General features: G+C 34.6%; 1 protein-coding gene across 1 annotated transcript; it reads left to right on the forward strand.

The window, feature by feature from the left end:
• Positions 1–277: 277 nt before the first annotated feature.
• Positions 278–20,248, forward strand: LOC127968318 (protein DENND6A). The gene is made up of 19 exons (XM_052569449.1): positions 278–619; positions 1,095–1,133; positions 1,229–1,271; positions 6,401–6,513; positions 6,644–6,724; positions 9,788–9,893; positions 11,469–11,548; positions 11,617–11,676; positions 11,769–11,824; positions 12,522–12,644; positions 13,775–13,870; positions 14,396–14,490; positions 14,568–14,633; positions 14,763–14,827; positions 14,911–15,000; positions 15,451–15,504; positions 15,601–15,710; positions 15,808–15,985; positions 17,490–20,248. Exons 1-19 carry the CDS (start codon positions 416–418, stop codon positions 17,619–17,621), a joined length of 1,791 nt encoding a protein of 596 aa, XP_052425409.1. The 5' UTR covers positions 278–415; the 3' UTR covers positions 17,622–20,248.
• Positions 20,249–20,731: the final 483 nt, after the last annotated feature.

A 20,731-nucleotide genomic window follows, 5' to 3' on the forward strand; every position in this document is an offset into this window, starting at 1 on the left:
TTATTGGCCAAATTACACTAAACAATTAGCCTTGGGGGTTGCTATATATATATGGCATTTTTGTAATAAAATATATAATTGCATAGTGTAGCAGCCTATTGTTCTTTACATTACAAAATGTCATTCTGAAAAAAAAAGCATCAAATACATACATTTCTACCATCCGAACCATAGACATAGACTTTATAAAAACCATAGACAGTAAAAGATAAAAAACGAACTCATCAACCTAGTAATGAGACACCGTTTTTGCGTGCGCGCTCCCGTGAAAATCTTGACTTCGCTTTTGACGCAAGCACGCTGTTGACGCAAGCCCGCCCCTTTCTCCCTGGACGCGTTTGTACAGCTCAAGTTCCTCCAGCTTTCACCAATAAACCGAGTCCGATCACCCCTGGACCGAACGGAGGGTATCGCCATGGCCTTTCAGGGCTCTGAAGTACTGGAAGAACAGCTCGAGGAGCCGGAAGATACTCTGAGAGTGTCTCCGGCGGAGGAGATGCCCGTCGATGGGCCTCCAGCGCTAGAGGAGCCGCTACTGCTGCCGTGGGACCGCTTCTCCTCCTGGCTGCACTGTATCTGTGTGGTCGGCTTCGATCTGGAGCTCGGTCAAGCTGTGGAGGTAACGTTACAGCAGATTGTCATATTAGTACAAATATAGATTGAAGTGTCTGTTTAGTTTTCATCTGTGAGTTGGACTGCTAGCTAGGTGGCTAACTGTGTGGAAGTCAACGGAAACCTGCTAGCATCAGTGGCTAACAAAAGTAGTTGAGTCATCAAAAATAATATATATTATTATATGTACGTATATATAAATATGTATGTGTATATATATATGTATATGTATATTTATACACACACAAATCCGGCTAGATGGGAACTCATATGTCCTAGTTATTTTATTGCATTTTTTTTTTGTATGATTTTGCTTATTTTTATTTTATTGTTACCGTGTCTGATCCTTTGTGTTGTGATCAATATGTCTGAAAGCTTTCAGTAGCTATTAAATATTTGTGCATAAAAATATTTTCATTTATGGCTTTGATTGTGGAATGCAAAAAAAAAAGTGCATCTTTTGTTTTTGTTTTTCGCTTCAGGTGATTTACCCGCACCACTCCAAACTCACTGAAAAAGAGGTAACTGTTGTTTTACATTATCCTGCTAGTTTCAACCATAGATTGAGCTGGTCAGTTTTAAGGTACTTAGTGGTTTTTTGTTTTTCTCATTTCAGAAAACAAGTATATGCTATCTGTCATTCCCCGACTCCAATTCAGGTAAACTGCATTTCCTCATTACAGATGTTTTTAAGGTTCTTCCAATATCTGTTGTAAATAATAAACAGTTGAATGCACAGCCACAGATGTTTATCGGCTGCAGATTTAAACATACATAGCCTAAACTTTTACCATTTTTGACTCTTAAAGGTATAGTCTTAGATCATACGGTAAGCTGAAAGCTAACGGAGAGTAAGTTTATTCGGTGACCATGTCAGAAGCATTTTTCAGATTGATTATGTTTAATGTGTTTATGAAGCCTGATGTAAAATGTGATCACTTTTTATATTGAACATGAGTATTATTAGTGCTCAAAATGTCTGTGTTGTGATTAAGCAGCACAGTCGTAGTGTATTTTCCTGCAGTTAAGGTTTGATTAAGAGCATTGTAATTCATCTGAATGAGTGCTATGACCCGTTAATTTGTGTGGAATGAGAGTTTGACATCTCCCTCCAGCAGCAACCCCACATGCACATTCAGAAAGAAATGCGGTGAATGGGTGCCGTCAGAATGAGAGTCCAAACAGCTGATAAAAACATCACAGTAATACACAACCACTCCAGTTCATCAGTTAACATCTTTTGAAGCAAAAAGCTGTGTTTTCGCAAGAAACAAATCTATCATTAAGGCATTTTAACATTTTTAAAGTTGTCTGGTCTGAATCAGGAGAGAAATCTGCACAGACCAAGAACTGTTTACAAGACAAAACAATTGTAAACAAATATGTGGCTGGATTTTGATGTGAAACAAGGGGAAGCATCATTATTATTTTCCTTTTTCATAAAGAAGATTAGTTTGAATGTTTTGCATTTGGCGTTAACAGCTTTGCTTATCTGGAACAAGTGTTCAGCATTCATCAAAACTGTAAACCGAGCAGTCGGGGTTGTTTTCAACAGTATCAGCTGTGATGAAAGTGGCATCTCTGATCCTCACAGATTCAGCTCGGCGTGTTACTTTAGTTTGTAATAAACTCGGGTTATTAATAGCGATGCGGTACAAACGAGGAGGAGCAGGATTTGAAGATTACAGGACAGTCCTGTTAATGACGCTGTAAATACGCAGACGCTCTTATTCTAGTGAATCTCCTGGTGTGATATTGATCCTGTTCATCTTTCTGAAACTGGAGAACCTGATGTATGAGTAGACTTCAGCTCTCCTACAATACAATACACTGTCCTACAGGTGTCTTATTGCATCATATTATACAAACTAGTAAAGCCATCTTATCATAAACATAAATATACATATATGTATGTATAAATTGGAATGTGTCCTATTCAAAAAAATTATTTTCAGTGCAAAAATAATGGCTGTCATACTTTTTAACAATTATTTACAGAGAAAACAGCATTTAGTGTTCATATAACAATTGTTCATATACATATCTATCTGTTTTAGAACAAGAATCATTCAATTACATTTAAAGACTCTATTTAAGGATCACAGTGAAGTCTAAAAATGTAAATTAATTGTATTTTTAGCTCTTTACAAATTGTTGCCGCTGTCTTTTAAGTTTTTTCCCATTTGTCAGCGGGAAGTTTTTAATCATTTAAATATAATATATTAAAATAAACAATTTCTTTATATAAAATAAGTACCGGTCAGAGTAAGTTTGTTGTTTAATTTATATATATATATATATATATATATATATATATATATATATATATATATATATATATATATATATATATATATCTATCTATCTTACACTGAATGTTGAAGGAACCTATTTTACTGTTTTTTTTGTTTGTTTTTATTTATTTATATGAAACAATAAATTGAAAATTGATTAAAAATGACAGTAAATATTTTAATATTAAATAAATGTATCATGGATTCCATAAAAAAAAAAAATAATAATAATAATAATAAATATATATATATATATATATATATATATATATATATATATATATATATATATACATATATATATATATATATATATATATATATATATATATAGAATTTTTTCAACATGGATAAAAATAATAAATAATAAAAGTTATCATGTGACACTGATGCTTGAAGTAATGATGCTGAAAATTCAGCTCTGCATTACAGAAATAAATTACATTTTAAAAATATATTAAAATGGTAAACAGCTACTCTAAATTGTATTATATTATTATTATTATTATTATTATAAATTGCATTATTATTATTATAAGATTTTAAGTGTAACACATTTAATGGCATCCATTAACCTCGGTAAAGTCACAGTATTGCATTGATTTTTATTCATTTGATTTACATTTTTGGGCTTAATACACTTAGATGAGACATTCGGCGCCCACAGGATATCCTGTTGTAAATGTCTGTATGACAGATGTAAAATAGAAAAATCCAGATGTAACCTGCTAACCAAACCAAACTAGAGGACAACCAGTATCCCATGATTCCTTGCTGCATTGATTGGCCCGAGCTATCGTCATGTGCTGTTTTGAGAAGCCTCTTATCTCTGACATCAGTTTCCGGAGCTGTTTTCCTCGTGGAGGTCTGGATGCTGGCGTCCGCGGGGCAGGCTGTGCGAATGGATATTTGTGGTGTGTGTTAGTGTCTTCTCTCGCATGCTGTGGGTGAGGCGACCCACTCAGGGCGGGAAAAGCATGCGAGTTGCTGTGGCAACAGAGTTCCTGCCGCCCCATGTGATGTGAAGAAGTGCGTCTGTTGTGACACATTACATGCAATTCGCCAACTTCGCATTTGTTTCAGTTGTTTTCATTAAATCTGTGAGCGTCTCACTCAGAATGATGGCTGGGAGTTCATGTAAGAAGTGCACTGTATTGAAACAATTCTCTCTCAAATATTGCTGGTAAAGTTCACAGATAATTACAAAAATGTAACCCATTAAACTTGACATTTTGAAATGGTGTTTTCTTGTAAAGTGTACTCCAAAAATCAATAACTTCATGAAATATTTTTGCAGTGTAGAAAGCTGCAAGTGCATTCAACTGGAGCTTGTGGTGGGAATATTAATACTTCAGTTATGAATCATTTGTAAAATTGTCAATAGCAGTATTTCAAATGTTAATGGCTGACATCACAAGCGTGACTATTTTGTAATTTAAAGAAAATGTGCATTCTTATTTTTTTTAGAAGAACTGATTTTTTTAATAAAGTATAAAAATGTCACCCTGTAATAAAATAATTGTCATATTGTTATTTTAGCTGCATTGACATACTAATATAATTTTATTAATATTTTGAATTTTTATTTCTGTCTTTGGCTTTCATTCATTTTTAATTTTCTCTTCAGTTTTCATTTTCATTTAAATTTTAGCTTGTTTTAGTGTACTATATATATGTACTTTAGTATATATATATATATATATATATATATATATATATATATATATATATATATATATATATATATATATATATATTTTTTTTTTCCAATTTCTCGTTTTAATTATTTTAGTACATAAAGTTAAACAGATTTAAAATGAGAAATGTTGTTGCAACTAGTTGAAATTAAATGTTTCCGTATTTTATTTAATGCATAGTTTATTTTACGTCACTATTTTTTTTTGTTTTAATTTTAGTTAACTATAATAGCCTTAATTGGTCAAATGTAGCCTATATATTTTTCTGTCTTCAGTGTTCTTTGATAAAAATTAAATTTTTGAACGAGCCATTCTGCACTATAATTTTCTTTATGCCGTACATTTCTGGATAGACCTGATATTAAAAAATAGTGTGAATAGAAGTATGTGTATCTATGTAAAAAAAAAACTGAAAACTACTATTCATCATTCTTTAATGTTGTCCATGATCTTGCATGTAGCCTTAGTTATTGATTAAAGCGTAATTATTAAATGATTGTGTTTGATTATTGAAATGGTTTTCTAGATACAGGATGTAACGAGCATGTATCTGAAGGATGTTCATTCAGCAGGAATAGCCTGTTGTGTAAACGCTGCTTTTTATAGACTCCTGTAGTGTTGAGGAAAGGGTTAACTGAGAGCATGAGCTAATCCATCATTCACAGCCCATAGATAGAGCCAGTAATCCGGTTTCACACTCACACAAACCACCTTCCTCGTTCCTGTGGCCCACACACATCACTCAAATAGAGACAAACACGGCTGTGCTGGTCTGAACTGGATCAGTCGCTCGTCCTGAAGACTTCACAAGTGATGGAGGAATAATCACAAAATACTTACTTAATTTATGGATTTTCCATCTGTGTCCAATTTTTTGTGGGTGTCATATATACATTACATTTTTAATAATTATAATATAATTTTATTTTATCATAATTGTATTTATTTATTATTTGAGGTCTGAAGCTTTGTGTTATTTATAGCGATTTACTGAGTTAATATTTTGTTTAATTATTAATTATATAATGCATTTTATTTTTGTTTATTTTTGTAATTTATTTTTTACATCTGAAGGTTGGTGTTCTGTGATTTACTGATAGTTTAAATTATTATATTTAATTGTATTATTAATAATATAATACATGTTACTATTTTGTATTTCTTTTACACCTGAAGCTTTTATTCAGAGTTATATTATATTACGTTATTAATCATGTATTTTATATGCTATTATTTATTTTGTATTTGTTTTGATTAATTTTGATTTTTTTTTTATAAATTGAACTCTTTGTTATTCATAGTGATTAAATGAGAGTTCATGAAGTGATTTATAAATGTTTTAAGACCACGTGACTTCAAACTTATGTTTATTTGTTGTTGTTGTTGTTTTTAAATGTGTTGGTTTCCAGTAGGTTTTTAGTGTTATTTTTGTGTTGTGGAAAAACAAAAATGTAAATACAAATGTTACACATTTTAAATGTAATACATTTTTTGGTATATTGGAAATATTTGTGGTAATCGAAAAGAAAATTTATGTCATTGTCCCCACAATTAATACTCTCAACAACAAAAGTGCCTTCAAACAAGTGATTTCAAGTGTGGTTTAGCTGATATTACTGTGATGTAAACTTTATTTTCTGTTTTTAAGTTTATTTCCCAGAGATTTGGACTGATTTGGCAGCCTAAATATTCTGGCAGAAGTCTCGTTTGTTTTAGAAAAAACAAGCACATCAGAAAATGGCCTTGATTCAAGCTGCTAGTTTTGCAGATAAACCTGACCGTCGTGTCTCTGCTCAGGTTGTCTCGGGGACACACAGTTCTGCTTCCGTTTCCGGCAGGCCGCAGACAGGAAGTCGTCACTCGGATGTTTCCTCGACCACTTCGACCGGGATGCACCGGTCTGTCTCAAGGTCAGTGCTGAGGACGTCGACATCAACCTATAAATCATAACCGATCCTGTTAATGAAGCAGAACCTGCCCTTATCTGAAATACTTCTGCTATTACTAATATGAAATGTGCTTGTTTTCCTCTTTCATTAGAGAGATCAGGGCTGTTACTACGGGTATGTGTACTTCAGACAGGTGCGAGACAAGTCGCTCAAGAGAGGCTACTTTCAGAAGGTACGACTATGACGATTTATTTCTCACATGAACCTAAAGTCTCATGTTGATCGGACAGCTGATGTATTTAAAGTGGTATTTGTTTTAACATGCAGGACGCTTCTGGCGTTTCCAGGGAAGTCTTATCCACCCAAGAGCTAATTCCTGACCCTTTAGTGCATATTATAACTTCTACAATGTTGGCTGCATGCAAAATGCTGTTAAATTTGGTTGCTAAAAGGGAAAGTTCACCCTAAAATGACTATTCTGCCATTATTTGTTGAATTAAATTTTATTATAAGATGAATTTAAATGAATTTTTTCTTTTTTTCTGCTGAACACAAAATAATATATTTTGAAGATGTTGGTCCCCATTGACTTCCATCATATAGAATTTTTTTTTTTCTTAAACCGTGGTTGCCTTTTTACATGAACAAACTTTTTCTTGCACAGACTGATTGTTTCACTTCATAAGACCTTAATATATTGTGGGTGTTAATTTTGTCTTACCTGTATAAGCTTTTTTTTTTATTCTCAAGCGGCTGTAGCCAATTACTTGCATTTCACGAATCCTAAATGACAAAGGTTTTTATACTGTTCTGCTGAAGAATCTTAAATGGCCTGAGGGTGAAAAAATTAACAGCAAATTTTCATTTTTGGGTGAACTATCCCTTATGACATACAGTATTTAAATACATATCAGGTTCGTGTCTCTGTTTTGTAGGCGGCAACTAGGTACAGCTCGATTCAGCGTTGCCAGATCTTGCCAGAAAATACAAACAAGCACATAAGCTAAACAGCTAAATATTGAAAATAAGAACTAATTATTGTGACCTGCTCCTGCTTACTTTATTAACTCGATGAACCGGATTGTTTTATAAGCCGAGCTCAGTCAATAAACCCAAAGGCGCTTATAATAAATGAACATGGCAACACTTCAAAAGCATGCCCTTCAAAGCAGCTTTCCCAAACATAAACAAACAGTCAATGGTGGTGTGGTTAAAATAACTGAACATAACTTATCACTTTAATCTTAATTTGGTCAAAAATCATGACTGGCGCAAGTTTTGTTCCATAAACACACAAAATGATAATTTGGAGGATTCACTCTTGTTTTTTAATGTGAGAGTATTTCCCCATTATGTTCCTGTCCTCTTCTCTAAATGGTCGAGTGGTGTGTTGTAGTGATTTGAGCAAAGTCCAGTGTAGTTTTTAGACAGAAAAGAGCTTTAAACGTTTTTTGGCTTTGTTTTGGTTCCCACATTAAAACTGAAAATGCCCCCAGCTAAGATGAAGCGCAGCAGTGAACAAGTCCCAACATCACCGCAACAGAAGTGTGAGTCTGATCTATCACCCGCAAACCTTGTTCACACCCTAAAAATAGAGGCGGAGATCTGGAACTTTTCGGGAGCCTTTAATTCTCGTTAATTTTGAAGACCGTGATTATTTCGACACCTATGACACCGGAGCTTTCTGGGGCTTTTGTTCCTCTGTGGCTTCTAATGCAATTCTTGAGGGGATGCACAGCGCTTCAATAAAACGTTGTTGTTAGTGACATGAACGGACACAACCCAGCTTGTTTTCTTTACTAACAGAAGCAGTGCTTACTCTAGATCCTTACCACTCCCTACTGGCTTCATATGCATTTGAGCAAACATGAAAAATGTAAACGTGGTCATTAACCCTATGAAGCCTATACGAATATTTGATGCTCAAAATTCGAATAATCACCATGATCAAAACTTTTTTAAAAACTTGTTGCATGCAATCTTTATTCATTGAATTGCATTTCATTTTAATCATAAAACTAAACATTTAAATATCACCAGCTAAAGCATACAGTGTTAGATAGTGCTGGGCGGTAAACCGGTTCATACCGAAAACCGGTGTATATTTTCGTTACAATGTTATTTTTTAATATACCGCCATACCGGTGTATTTAACAACTCAACCCGTGGGATTGCTTGTGATAAAGATTTAAATGCAAAATGCACGAGACTGTTTCTGTCTGTGGTGTTTTAATTTTAAATATTTTAACAAGAAAAGTAGAATAATTATGTGTTTAAATTTTTTGCCGCTTGCTTGAGCAGCTTATTATACAAACCTAGAAGTAAAATGCATGAATAATTATTTATTGAGTTTAAACTAATGTCTATATGAAAGATTGTTACTGTTCTGTGATAAAAGTTCTTTGATAAAAATATATATATTTTTTTACATGATATGAAACCAAAACAATGAACAAATGTTGTGTTTGTTGACTAGACTACACAGACGCGGATAAGTAGCGGACTGCAAACACGTCCTGTGTGAAAGCACAATGAGTCCGTGCTGCGGACCTCATATGCACTGCAGGCAGATTATGCATATATAATATCCATTTTATGCAAGTGCTGTCGGGCTAAAATTGTCGCCAAAGGCGGCAACACGAGCAATTTGCTCCAGCACCTTAGCCGCAAGCACGTCTTGGAATATCAACTAGCAGAAAATGCATTGTACACCTGATTATGCATGAAAAATAAAAACAGTCACCGGAAAACCAGTATAATTTAAAAAAAAAAAACTGTATATACATTTTTGGTCAAACCACCCAGCACTAGTGTTAGATATAGAATGATATACTGATATTTATATAATTTTATGAAAGTAGTCCCACTGATTTACAATACAAGCATTAGAATTTCATCAATCTTTGGCCATTATAAATATCAGCATCTGCACTGAATTGCATATTTTTGCTGTACTGATTTCCTCTATATTCTCACTTATATCATACTATATAAGCCATGTATCAAATGTGATACTCAGTAAAAAAATACATATGGCAACAATTTTGGGGCTGCCAAGCTCCTGAAATTACAAAATTCACCATTTATGTGTCATAAAGGTACTTAATGCACCATATTCAAATACATACAATAGTGAAGGTACTGCATAGTAGCAATTTTTTGTGCTATGGAACATCATAGCCGAATTATTCCTTTAAGAGATCTGTTGTTTATGCCTGGATCTCGGGAAGGTTTTTGAGCTTTGTGACATTTCTCTCATCGTGTATGCATGTGTGTGTGTGTTTCTCTCCTCCAGTCTCTGGTCCTCATCAGCAAGCTGCCCTACGTGACCTTTTTCCACTCTTTGCTGAAGCTGATTGCCCCAGAATACTTTGAGAAACAGGAGCCGTGTTTAGAGGCCGGTGAGTCCTGAAATCATGGACTGCAGACTGTAAAACCAACAGTTATGGTGGTAACAATTTGAAGTGTTTTTGCTAAAGCAGCCTTCATTACTACAGTGGCTCACGTTTAAGGTTAGGAACATTCAGTTTACTTTTCTAATAAACTCTGGCAACCACAAACAACACTGTCTTCCCCGCCATATCTTGGCACCAGAATGTCATGCACCTAGCAACTGCATAGCAACACACAGAAAACCACCTTGGCAACTGCATACAGCATATAAACAAACAACAATGTGGAACACCTTAGCAACTGCATAGAAACTAACAACAACTCAGAACACCTTAGTAACCACAACAACTTGTAACAACAAATCGGAACCCCTTAGCAACCACATGGCAACAAACAACTCAGAACTGCTAAGTTATTGCATAGCAACATGCAACAACAACCTCTGAATATCTTAGTAACTGCATAGCAACATACAACAATGTGGAACACCTTAGCAACCACATAGCAACAAACAACTCAGAACTCCTTAGCAACTGCATAGCAACGTGCAACAACTCAGAACACCTTAGAAACCACAACAACTTGTAACAACAAATCTGAACCCCTTAGCAACCGCATGGCAACAAACAACTCAGAACTACTAAGTTATAGCAACATGCAACAACAACCTCTGAATATCTTAGTAACTGCATAGCAACATACAACAATGTGGAACACCTTAGCAACCACATAGCAACAAACTCAGAACACCTTAGCAACCACATAGCAACAAACAACTCAGAACTCCTTAGCAACTGCATAGCAACGTGCAACAACTCAGAACACCTTAGTAACCACAACAACTTGTAACAACAAATCGGAACCCCTTAGCAACCGCATAGCAACAAACAACTCAGAACTCCTTAGCAACTGCATAGCAACGTGCAACAACTCAGAACACCTTAGTAACCACAACAACTTGTAACAACAAATCTGAACACCTTTGCAACCACATGGCAACAAACAACTCAGAACTACTTAGCAACTGCATATAAATGTTCAACAATAACTCAGAACACCTTAATAACCATAGCAACAACAAATCGGAACCGCTTAGCAACTGCATAGCAACATAAAAACAACTCAGAACACTTTAGCAGCTGCATAGCAACATGCAACAATGTCTCACAGCTCCTTAGCAACTGCGTAACACCCTTCCAGCTGCGTAGCAACATGCAGCAACAACTCTGTACACCTTAGTAACCACGAAACACCTTAGCAGCTGCGTAGCAACATGCAACGTTGACTCACTCTTCCCTAGCAACTGCGTAACACCTTGCCAACTACGTAGCAACATGTAACAACAACTCAGAATACTACACAGCTACTGCATAATAACTTGTAACATGTAACAGAGCTCAGAATATCATAGTTACTGCATTGCAACATTCCTCCAATATAAAATGTGTACGTTCTGTATATAATGTTGCCTAATCTTGGTTTTTTTATTTTTTGCCGAAATCTGTGCATCGATGATATTGGATTGATGATGTCACCTTGTCATTCAGCAGACACTTGAATGTTTTTTTTTTTTGTGTGTAAAGCGTGTAATGACATTGACCGCTGGCCCACGCCGTGTCCGGGGAAGATCCTTGCGCTCCCCATCATGGGTGTGGTCATGAAGGTAAACTGCTCTTTTCTTTCTCTGTAAGATATCAGCTCAGTGTGTGAATATCTTTCTGCTCTCCTCAGCTGCGCATCCCCACGTGTTACGACAAGCCTGGAACGTCTCAGCTCGTCCAGTCCGCGCCGGTATGAATCTCCTGCTTCTGATGTGTTGTGTTATGTTCACTGGGGTCACATCAGTTTGCTCTCATGTGATGAATCGAATCTTTTATTCACAGAGCGACAGTCTGGTGTCCATCATTCTGCCCACCGTCCATGAAGTGGATCTCTTCAGGTAAAGCATGTTTATTGTGTGCTTGTGTGACTGGTACATATTGTACTAGAAGTCATATTTGGGCTGCATTTGTTCATTGCTTGTCCTCTGGAGCCTCCTGTTGGTGGCTGAGAGAAGTGCACGTGCACTAGAAGTCTCTTCTGCTCACCAAGGCTGCTGCATTTATTTAATAAAAAAACAGCAATATCGTGTAAGAAGTTTTAAGATTTAATAGGAGTCTTCTATGAGAATAAGTTTTAAAATATAATTTATTTCTGTGATGCGCAGCTGAATTTTCAGCATCATTACTCCAGTCTTCAAGTGTCACATGATCTTCAGAAATCAGAATAATATGCTGATTTACTGATTTACATTTCTGATTATAATCAAGAAATTATAATCTATAGTTATATAAACAATTGTGCTGCTTCATATTTTGTGGATATCATGATACCTTTTGTTTATTAGGATTATTTGATGATTATAAAATTCAAAAGAGCAACATTTATTTGCTCTTATTTATTATTTATTTGTTTGATCGATTTAATGCATATAAAAGCATGCATTTCAATATCAAATTTTTGAACTTTAGTGTATTGGTCATAAATTGTTTACTACGACTCCAAATTTCCTCCAAATTTCACTTATTTTGGTGTAAAAAAAAAAAACCTTTTCATTTCCATTTTCCATAATGTTTTCATTGTTTGTTATGTTGCAGGTGTTTCCATCCAGTGTTTTTTCATATTCAGATGTTATGGGAGCTCGTGTTGCTCGGTGAAGCGTTGGTGGTTATGGCTCCTTCACCGGCAGAATCTTCAGACACTGTGTTGGCACTGGTCAGGTACGCCAAATAATAATAATAATAATAATAAAATAGTAAGCCATGTAATCCATGAGAGGTGGTGTTATAGTGATTTTACCTCTTGTAACTGTTCAAATCTCTGTCATGTGTGGCCTCTTCTAGCTAGCGTTTGTAAAACAGCACTTACATTTTGAATAAATAATCACTATTGATAATTAATGGAATAAGATCATTCTATAGAAGTAACATCATAAAAAATATTTTGTTGAAATAAAATTTTACTGAAATTAAAAAAATAAGAAGAAAAGTTGTTGAACTCATTTTAATTTAGTTTAAATTGATGCACTAAAATGTAAAAATAGTTTAAAAATATAATAAAATTATATTATAAATTATAATAAAATGAAAGAATAAAAAGAAAAAATGACAAAACTGAAACTGAATTATATTATAAATTACATTATACCAAAATTAAACAACATGTATGCATATAAAATTATCTAAATATTAATAAAATAAAATAAGTAACTAAACAAAATAGTATATCATTAATACTAAAATAACACTAAAATAACCAATCACATCTCTGTATGCCTGCAGCTGTCTAGCATTTGATATGACACTGAATGTTTGCTACTCTGCATTAAAAATAATCTCTTTTATATGATCAACATCATGTTTCTCTGTGATTGCACATGAAATGTTTTTAGAAATGCATATTGGTGACGAGTGAACTCTAGACGTGCACAGGAGTCAAACAACCGTCCTTCATCAGGTCTTCCTTTGTGTGTTTTAAATTTGAGAGATTGGATAATGCTGTCAGCTGATAATAGAAGTATATTGCATTTTAATGCAATTCTATTATTTAAAATCTATTCCAAAGAATTCTAGATATGTATCCCTCAGACATTGTGCTAAAAAGTCCAGATTCGGTGAGCGTCCAAGCACAGGGTGTAGTGCAGTGATGAACAGCAGAGCAGTGTTTTCTGGAGTTTCTGGAAGCTGAATGTTTCCAGAGTCACACGCTGTAGTCGACCTTGAAGAAGCCAGCTAGATGAGTCTGAAGTCACGTGATGTGTGTGATATAGAGACTCCAGAGGCCACACAAATATTCTTGACCAATAAAAGAGCAGATGCTGACTTCTAGAGCCCTCTCTGTCTCTGTGCAGCTGTATCTCTCCTCTGCGCTACAGCAGTGATTTCCGGCCGTACTTCACCATTCACGACAGTGAGTTTAAGGAATACACCACTCGAACACAAGCGCCGTAAGTAAACCGTGTGTGAAAGATCTCATGTGTGAAAAAGAAATTGGATGACTGAGGTTTTTCTATATATATATATATATATATATATATATGTAGGAAGAGTATAAATATATAAATTTACATGCATTTAAAATTCTCAAAATATATACTGTGTATGTGTGTATTTAATATATGCATAATAAATATACACTATACACATGCATATATTGCAAACAATTTTTAAAATTATTTTTGATGTGATTAATAATATGATAGCACTATATATATATATATATATATATATATATACATATATATATATATACACACACACACACACACACACACACACGCACACACACACACACACACACACATATATATATATATAAAATACAAACACCGTATGTAATTCAATCAGTGTCATGATTAGTGATGGTATGACGGATGAGATGCTGTTCTGCGCTCAGATCGATGGAGGAGGATATTTCTGGAGTTCAGACAGGAAGTAGCTCTCTCTTAACCGTACGTTGTGTTTTTCTGCAGGCCTTCGGTCATCCTGGGAGTTACAAACCCATTTTTTGCCAAAACACTCCAGCACTGGCCTCACATCATCCGGATCGGAGACATGAAGCAAGCAGGTTCTGACTTCAACTATCATCTAACTGCATGTGGAATGAGACAGTGATGTGTGACTTCGTTCTTTATCTTTTGAAAGGTGAGATGGCCAAACAAATGAAAGTGAAGAAGCTAAAAAATCTGAAGACGTTGGACTCAAAACCTGGTGAGTGCTTCAAATGAACTCCTTCAAGTTTCTTCTGTTTCGTGTTCATACAGTCAATCAGATCTAGTAAAAGCAGATAAAGAAATGTTTCTGTGAGGAGTATGTGAGGGTCTCTGCGTCTGCTCTCAGGTGTCTACACTGCATATAAACCCTTCCTGAACAAAGACGAGGACATTATCAAGCAGCTGCAGAAGGTGAGTGTCTCTCTAGTCTACTAAATCACTGCTAAAACATTCAAGCGCATCTATTAATTTAGTACTTCTACGGTTAACATCAGGGAGTCCAGCAGAAGCGCCCCTCAGCGGCCCAGAATGCAATTCTGCGTCGATATTTCCTGGAGCTCACACAGAGTTTCATCATACCACTGGTAGGAACGTTTCTTTGCATGCAAAATCAATTACATGATGCCGTTTACATGTACATGAACTAAAACTGTTCAAATTGCTATTGTTGATTTGAAATAAAGCCGAAATAAAATAAAACATAAATATTGCATACTTTTTTTTTTTTAAACGATAACAAAATTTAGTAATGCTGCCTTTGCAACTATATGAAATAAATACTAAAATTAATAAAAAATAAACTTGAAATAGAAATTAAACTATATAGAAATATTTAAAAACACATAAAAATGATAAAGAAGCACATGACAAATTTTTTAAAATGTAAACTGAAAGTCAAAAAAAATAATGCAATAATATATAAATGGTAAAATATATCTGTTATTCTGAATATATCTTGAATACCTGATAAATGCATGCTGTAATGAACAGTAAACTGAAGATTTAATATAATAATAATGTTAATATTATTGCAGGAGCGTTATGTGGCCAGTCTGATGCCTTTACAGAAGAGCATCTCTCCCTGGAAAGTAAGACAGATTTCTTCTCTCCAGATATTTTCCTTTTGAAATGAATAGATTTTGCTACTTTAATGAATGCTCACCATGCCTCGTCTCGTTTCCCAGAATCCCCCGCAGCTGCGGCCGTTCAGCCAGGAGGAGTTTATGAAGACGCTGGAGAAGGCCGGACCTCAGCTCACCTCACGACTCAAAGGAGACTGGATCGGCCTCTACAGGTGCACATTTATTCAAGAACTCTTCTATATATTACACAATATTGGTCTTTTCACTGTATTTTTGAGAGCATGAAGAGACTTTAATGTTTCCAAACAGGCAATTCCTGAGGTCTCCGAACTTCGACGGCTGGTTCAGGAACCGCAGGAAGGAGATGATGCAGAAGCTGGAAGCTCTTCATCTGGAGGCGCTGTGTGAGGAAGACCTGCAGCTGCGGATACAGAAACACACCGAGGTGGAGACGGTCGACCTGGTGCTCAAACTCAAGGAGAAACTGGTGAGGACTGTGCTTTAGAGGAATGGTGCATCCAAAAATTAAAAATATGCTGAATATGTGCTCACTCTCAGGTCATCTGGGATGTAGATGCGTTTGTTTCTTCATCAGGTTTGGAGAAATGTAGCATTGCATCAGTGTCTCATCAATGGATGCTCTGGAGTGAATGGGTGCCGTCAGAATGAGAGTCTAAACAGCTGATAAAAACATCACAGTAATGTTAAATGGCTTCAGATCTGATGAAGAAACAAGCTCATATACATGCTGACGTTTAGTCCTGATACCCAATCTCATTGCACTCTATCTAAAACACTGTTTTGAAATGCTTGAGACAAATCTGGTTTGGTTTCATTACATCGCAGAATCGTCTCACACAATTAACATTTACGAATCCCAATGAAACATTTCGTGACATAATTTCTTTTCACGTCTCATGAAATGTAATATGTAGGAAAAAAGTCTTGCATGCATGCCTGGTTGTTTCAACTTATTATTTAATAACTGATATTTTACCCCAGTTTCACAGGAAGTGAAGATGTGGTTGCCTTGAAAACATGGAAAGGAAACTGGGCTTTGTTTGCAATATTTTATTCGATATTCCAATTTAATTCACAGCTTTGGTTGGAAAAATAGCTTTTATCACATGCACTGAAAAACAATGGTGTACAGATGATTTTCACTCAGAAATAAAAAAGAAACCGCAAATAGCGTTGAATTAAATGTGAAATTTTGTAGTAGAAAGACTGAAAATCGTATTTTCTTCTAAAAAAATAATCTTTGACATTTTTCATTTACTTTTTTTACATTAGTATTTTACTATTTCATTTAGAAATTGCAAGTAAATTTCACAAAGAAACCGCAAGTAACTGAACTAAACATCATTTTTTAAGTTTTATTTTTGGTAAAACATGCTTTATTAATTTTTTTTCTAGAACTATAAAGTGTACAACGTAGGAAACATTTTCACTCAAATTGCTTGAGAATTTCACAATTAATTACAAAGAAATGGCAAGTAACACACTGAATCTAACATGAACATTTTGAAGTAGAAAGACTGAAAATTGTATTTTCTTGTGAAAATCTTTTACAGGTTTGAAAAATAATTTTTTACAGTGTTGGAAACTATTTAGCTCAGATTGATAATAAATTCAACAATTAATTACTAAGAAAAGGCAAGTAAACATTTAACTAAACCTGAAGATTTTGAGGTAGAAATACTGAAATTGTATTTTGTCTTTGTTTAAAAATAAAAATAAAAAAGATTTTCATTGTAGGAAACAGTTTCGCTCAGAAATTACTTGTACTTTTCAATTACAAAGAATGGCAAGTAATTGAATTAAATGTTTTTTTTTTTATTTTATTTTATTTTTTTTTATTGGATGTTACTCCAATAATATTAGTTTTTATTTACAACTTTGTAAAAAAGAATGTACAGTGTGTACATTGATTGCATACATTTATTTCACTGTATATGTTGCTTATGTTGCTTTTCCATCTTGTGTCTCAGACTCAGGCCGAGAAAGATCAGCTTCCTGTCAAACCAGGAACTCTACCCAAACTGCAGGCCCATATCGAGAGCATCATCCTGTCTCTTCCAGAGGACCTGCAGGGCATCCTACACAAACCTCCGAGCCCCTGACCCCCAGCCCGCTCTCACAGACCAGAGCGGAGCGTTTGCTAAATCTGCTACCCTTGAACAGACAATGCTGGCATTGCCAAACCGCACAGGAAGTGACTGTGCCCGAACGTGAGAGGTGTGAATGATGGCAGAATGACAGACGCATGTCGAGGACACATTCGGAGTCTTTATGCTGTACGTCTCACCGTGTGAGATTAACCCTTCCCTTTGCTTTTAAACATGAAGATGCTGTCAGGGACGAGAGAGCCGGGTCTGAATAGAGATCAGTGAACGTCTGGAGGAAGAACTTCAGATCTGCTTCATAAGTCAAGAACATGCCCAGGTCATATTTCACCCCAAAATTAGGACCTTTTATTTTGCGTAAAGAAAATTAAGCCTATTTGAAGCCTGATATATATATTAACACAGTGGCATTGTTTCGGTTATAATCAGGATTTTCTCCTTCCTGTGTGTGTGTGTGTGTGTGTGTTTATACATATATATATATATATATATATATACATACAGACATACATATACATACGTGTGTGTGTATAAATATACATACATACAAGTATATATGTACGTGTGTGTGTGTCTGTATATATATTGTTTTTTGTTTTTTCTAATAATGATAATTCTCATTATTGCATAATTTAATGAGGTAAAAAACAGCAATACAATTACTGAAATATTTAACAATTCAACATTTCACAATGTAAATCTGTAAATTCTGTCACAATGAAATTTGTTACATTGCTGTAATTCAGTTTTATATTTTCATGCTAATTAATGACCACTGAGTTTTCAATTACATTTCTTTTCATGGAATTAAATTTTTTATTTTTTTTACATTGTGGTATTTGCATGACATTTAAACATTTCCTTAATTATCATTACTATAATGCAACAAATTGAATTTTAACAGAATGACATATTGAAGTATAAATTTGTGAAATATTATTTCAGTAATTATGCCTTTTTTAAATCAAGTTATGAAGCCGTAATGAGAACTGTCATGGAAAATAATAATAAGTATTGTAAAAAATAATTGGTAAATACTTCAGTATTTTATTTTCTTTAAATCAAGTTATAATGCAATGATACAGAGAAGAAGAAAATGGGCTTTTATTTATACAATATATTTTTTCAATTATATTTTGGGGCGAAACATTCCCTGGAAATGTTTTGGTGATGTTTTGAATCATGTTCACTGATGTAATATTGCAATAACAGGTCTGTTTTACAGAGACCCACACTACTAACCTAGAACTGATGATGAAGAGACACTAGTCTGAATAGATTTCATCGATAAGCACATTATCACCGGTGTCTGGCATTAATTAACTCTCATAATGAAGACAAACCCAGCAAACACCAGTGCAGTTTTATATGTGTATTTATTTGTATTTTAACTCATAAACTGACTAACCAAACCACAAAAGGGAAAATAGGCGTTGTCTTTTCCTTTTCTTTCCACCTTCACTGACCTGACCTGACAGAACTAGTCTAGTTATTTTATCATCATCATCATCAGCGTCAATGCACTGAGATTGTGGTCTTCCTTCGGTTCCCACGTCACATACACATCGGCGTTCAGAAAACAACACTGTACTGTGTACTTCCACACATATAGTCTTCAAACACACTCGCTTGAGCTATAGAGGTGAAAATGGTTTGTTTTGCAGTTTCTCGTGCCTTTCGTTTTCTGATTGGTTTGATTTGAATGGCTTTGCATCTCTTTTAGGACCAAGAGTGTAGTTTTGCAACGCTTTACTGTCACGTGACGGGATGAAATGCATTTTAAATGATTTTGTTTGACCTTGAGAAAGAGCTTGATGCACTTTATCTGTCGCGTGTCATGAGCAAGAAAACGATATTCTTGATGTTTCTATTCAAACTGTGCATGACCATGGCTCATAAAAACCCATTTTTTTGGCTTGTGCATCACAACTGGTCATATTCCGGGAAGTAAATGCATGGTGGATATTTTAGATGGAAATGCAACCTTTCTGTTGATGCCTTGAGCTTGAAAGACAAAGCGGTGAGCGACCAAAGACTGTCACACACATCTGATCCATATGAATGCTTTATTATAGAGGATGCTGGCTCTGTGTTGTCACACCAGAGAATCATGGGATGCGTTTTGGATGTAGTTTCTTTCATGCACATGGTGCAAACCTGTGAAAACTGGTTGTTGGACAACCACTGGTGTTTTATATTTGAAGAACAAACCTATTTTAACATGCTTGAATTTTATAGAGGTATATTCTAACAGAAGAATAACGAATAGCTTTTGACACGATGCCTGTTTGTTATACTGACGGATATTTTGTAACATCTGTATTTTTGATCTGCTCATTTGTAATCGGTAGTTACTGTACCGGATGTTTTATTTGATGCCATGGTGATTATTATAGAATTATATGAATAGAAAAGGAAGATTTTTGTAAACCAAGCAACCGTGTACACCGAGATGTTCCAGCATAAACAATATTTTTCTATCACACCATTAACCACTAATGTTTTTTTCACCTGTAACCATGTGACGCACAGTAGCTTTTCAATAGAAGTTATTTCAATGTTCTGTAACCGTCACGAAGGACAAGTATATTTTTTTTCCAGGTGTAAATAAATGTCAATAATGAGCTGTGTTGGGCATTAATCTGTTCCGGTTTCATTCTAGTATCTATTTCATTTTAATATTCTAGTGTAGAAATCACTCAAAATTATTTTATTTTTGGAAACAATGTTTGGTTGTACACTAACAATTGTTATCACAGTAAAACAATCATAAGTGATTTCTATTATATTTTAAATGGGAAAAGAGATACATTACAAATACATTGTATTGGTCAAAATTATTGATTTTTCTTTTATGCCAAAAATCATTAGGATATTAAGTAAAGATCACATTCCATGAAGATTTTTTAGTAAATTTCCTACCGTAAATATATCACAACTTAATTTCTTTTTTGCTAAGGATTTCATTTGGACAACTTTAAAGGCTCGACTTTAAACTCTAATCAAAGAAATATAACTTGTGTTGTCATTTTTTTTTTAATTTCAAAAATTGCGATTAAACCATTTTGCGAACACTTGCATAAATGTTTGGTTTTAGATTCGAAAAA

The sequence above is a fragment of the Carassius gibelio genome, chromosome B11 (genome assembly GCF_023724105.1).
Source record: "Carassius gibelio isolate Cgi1373 ecotype wild population from Czech Republic chromosome B11, carGib1.2-hapl.c, whole genome shotgun sequence".
Classification (NCBI taxonomy): Eukaryota; Metazoa; Chordata; class Actinopteri; order Cypriniformes; family Cyprinidae; genus Carassius; species Carassius gibelio.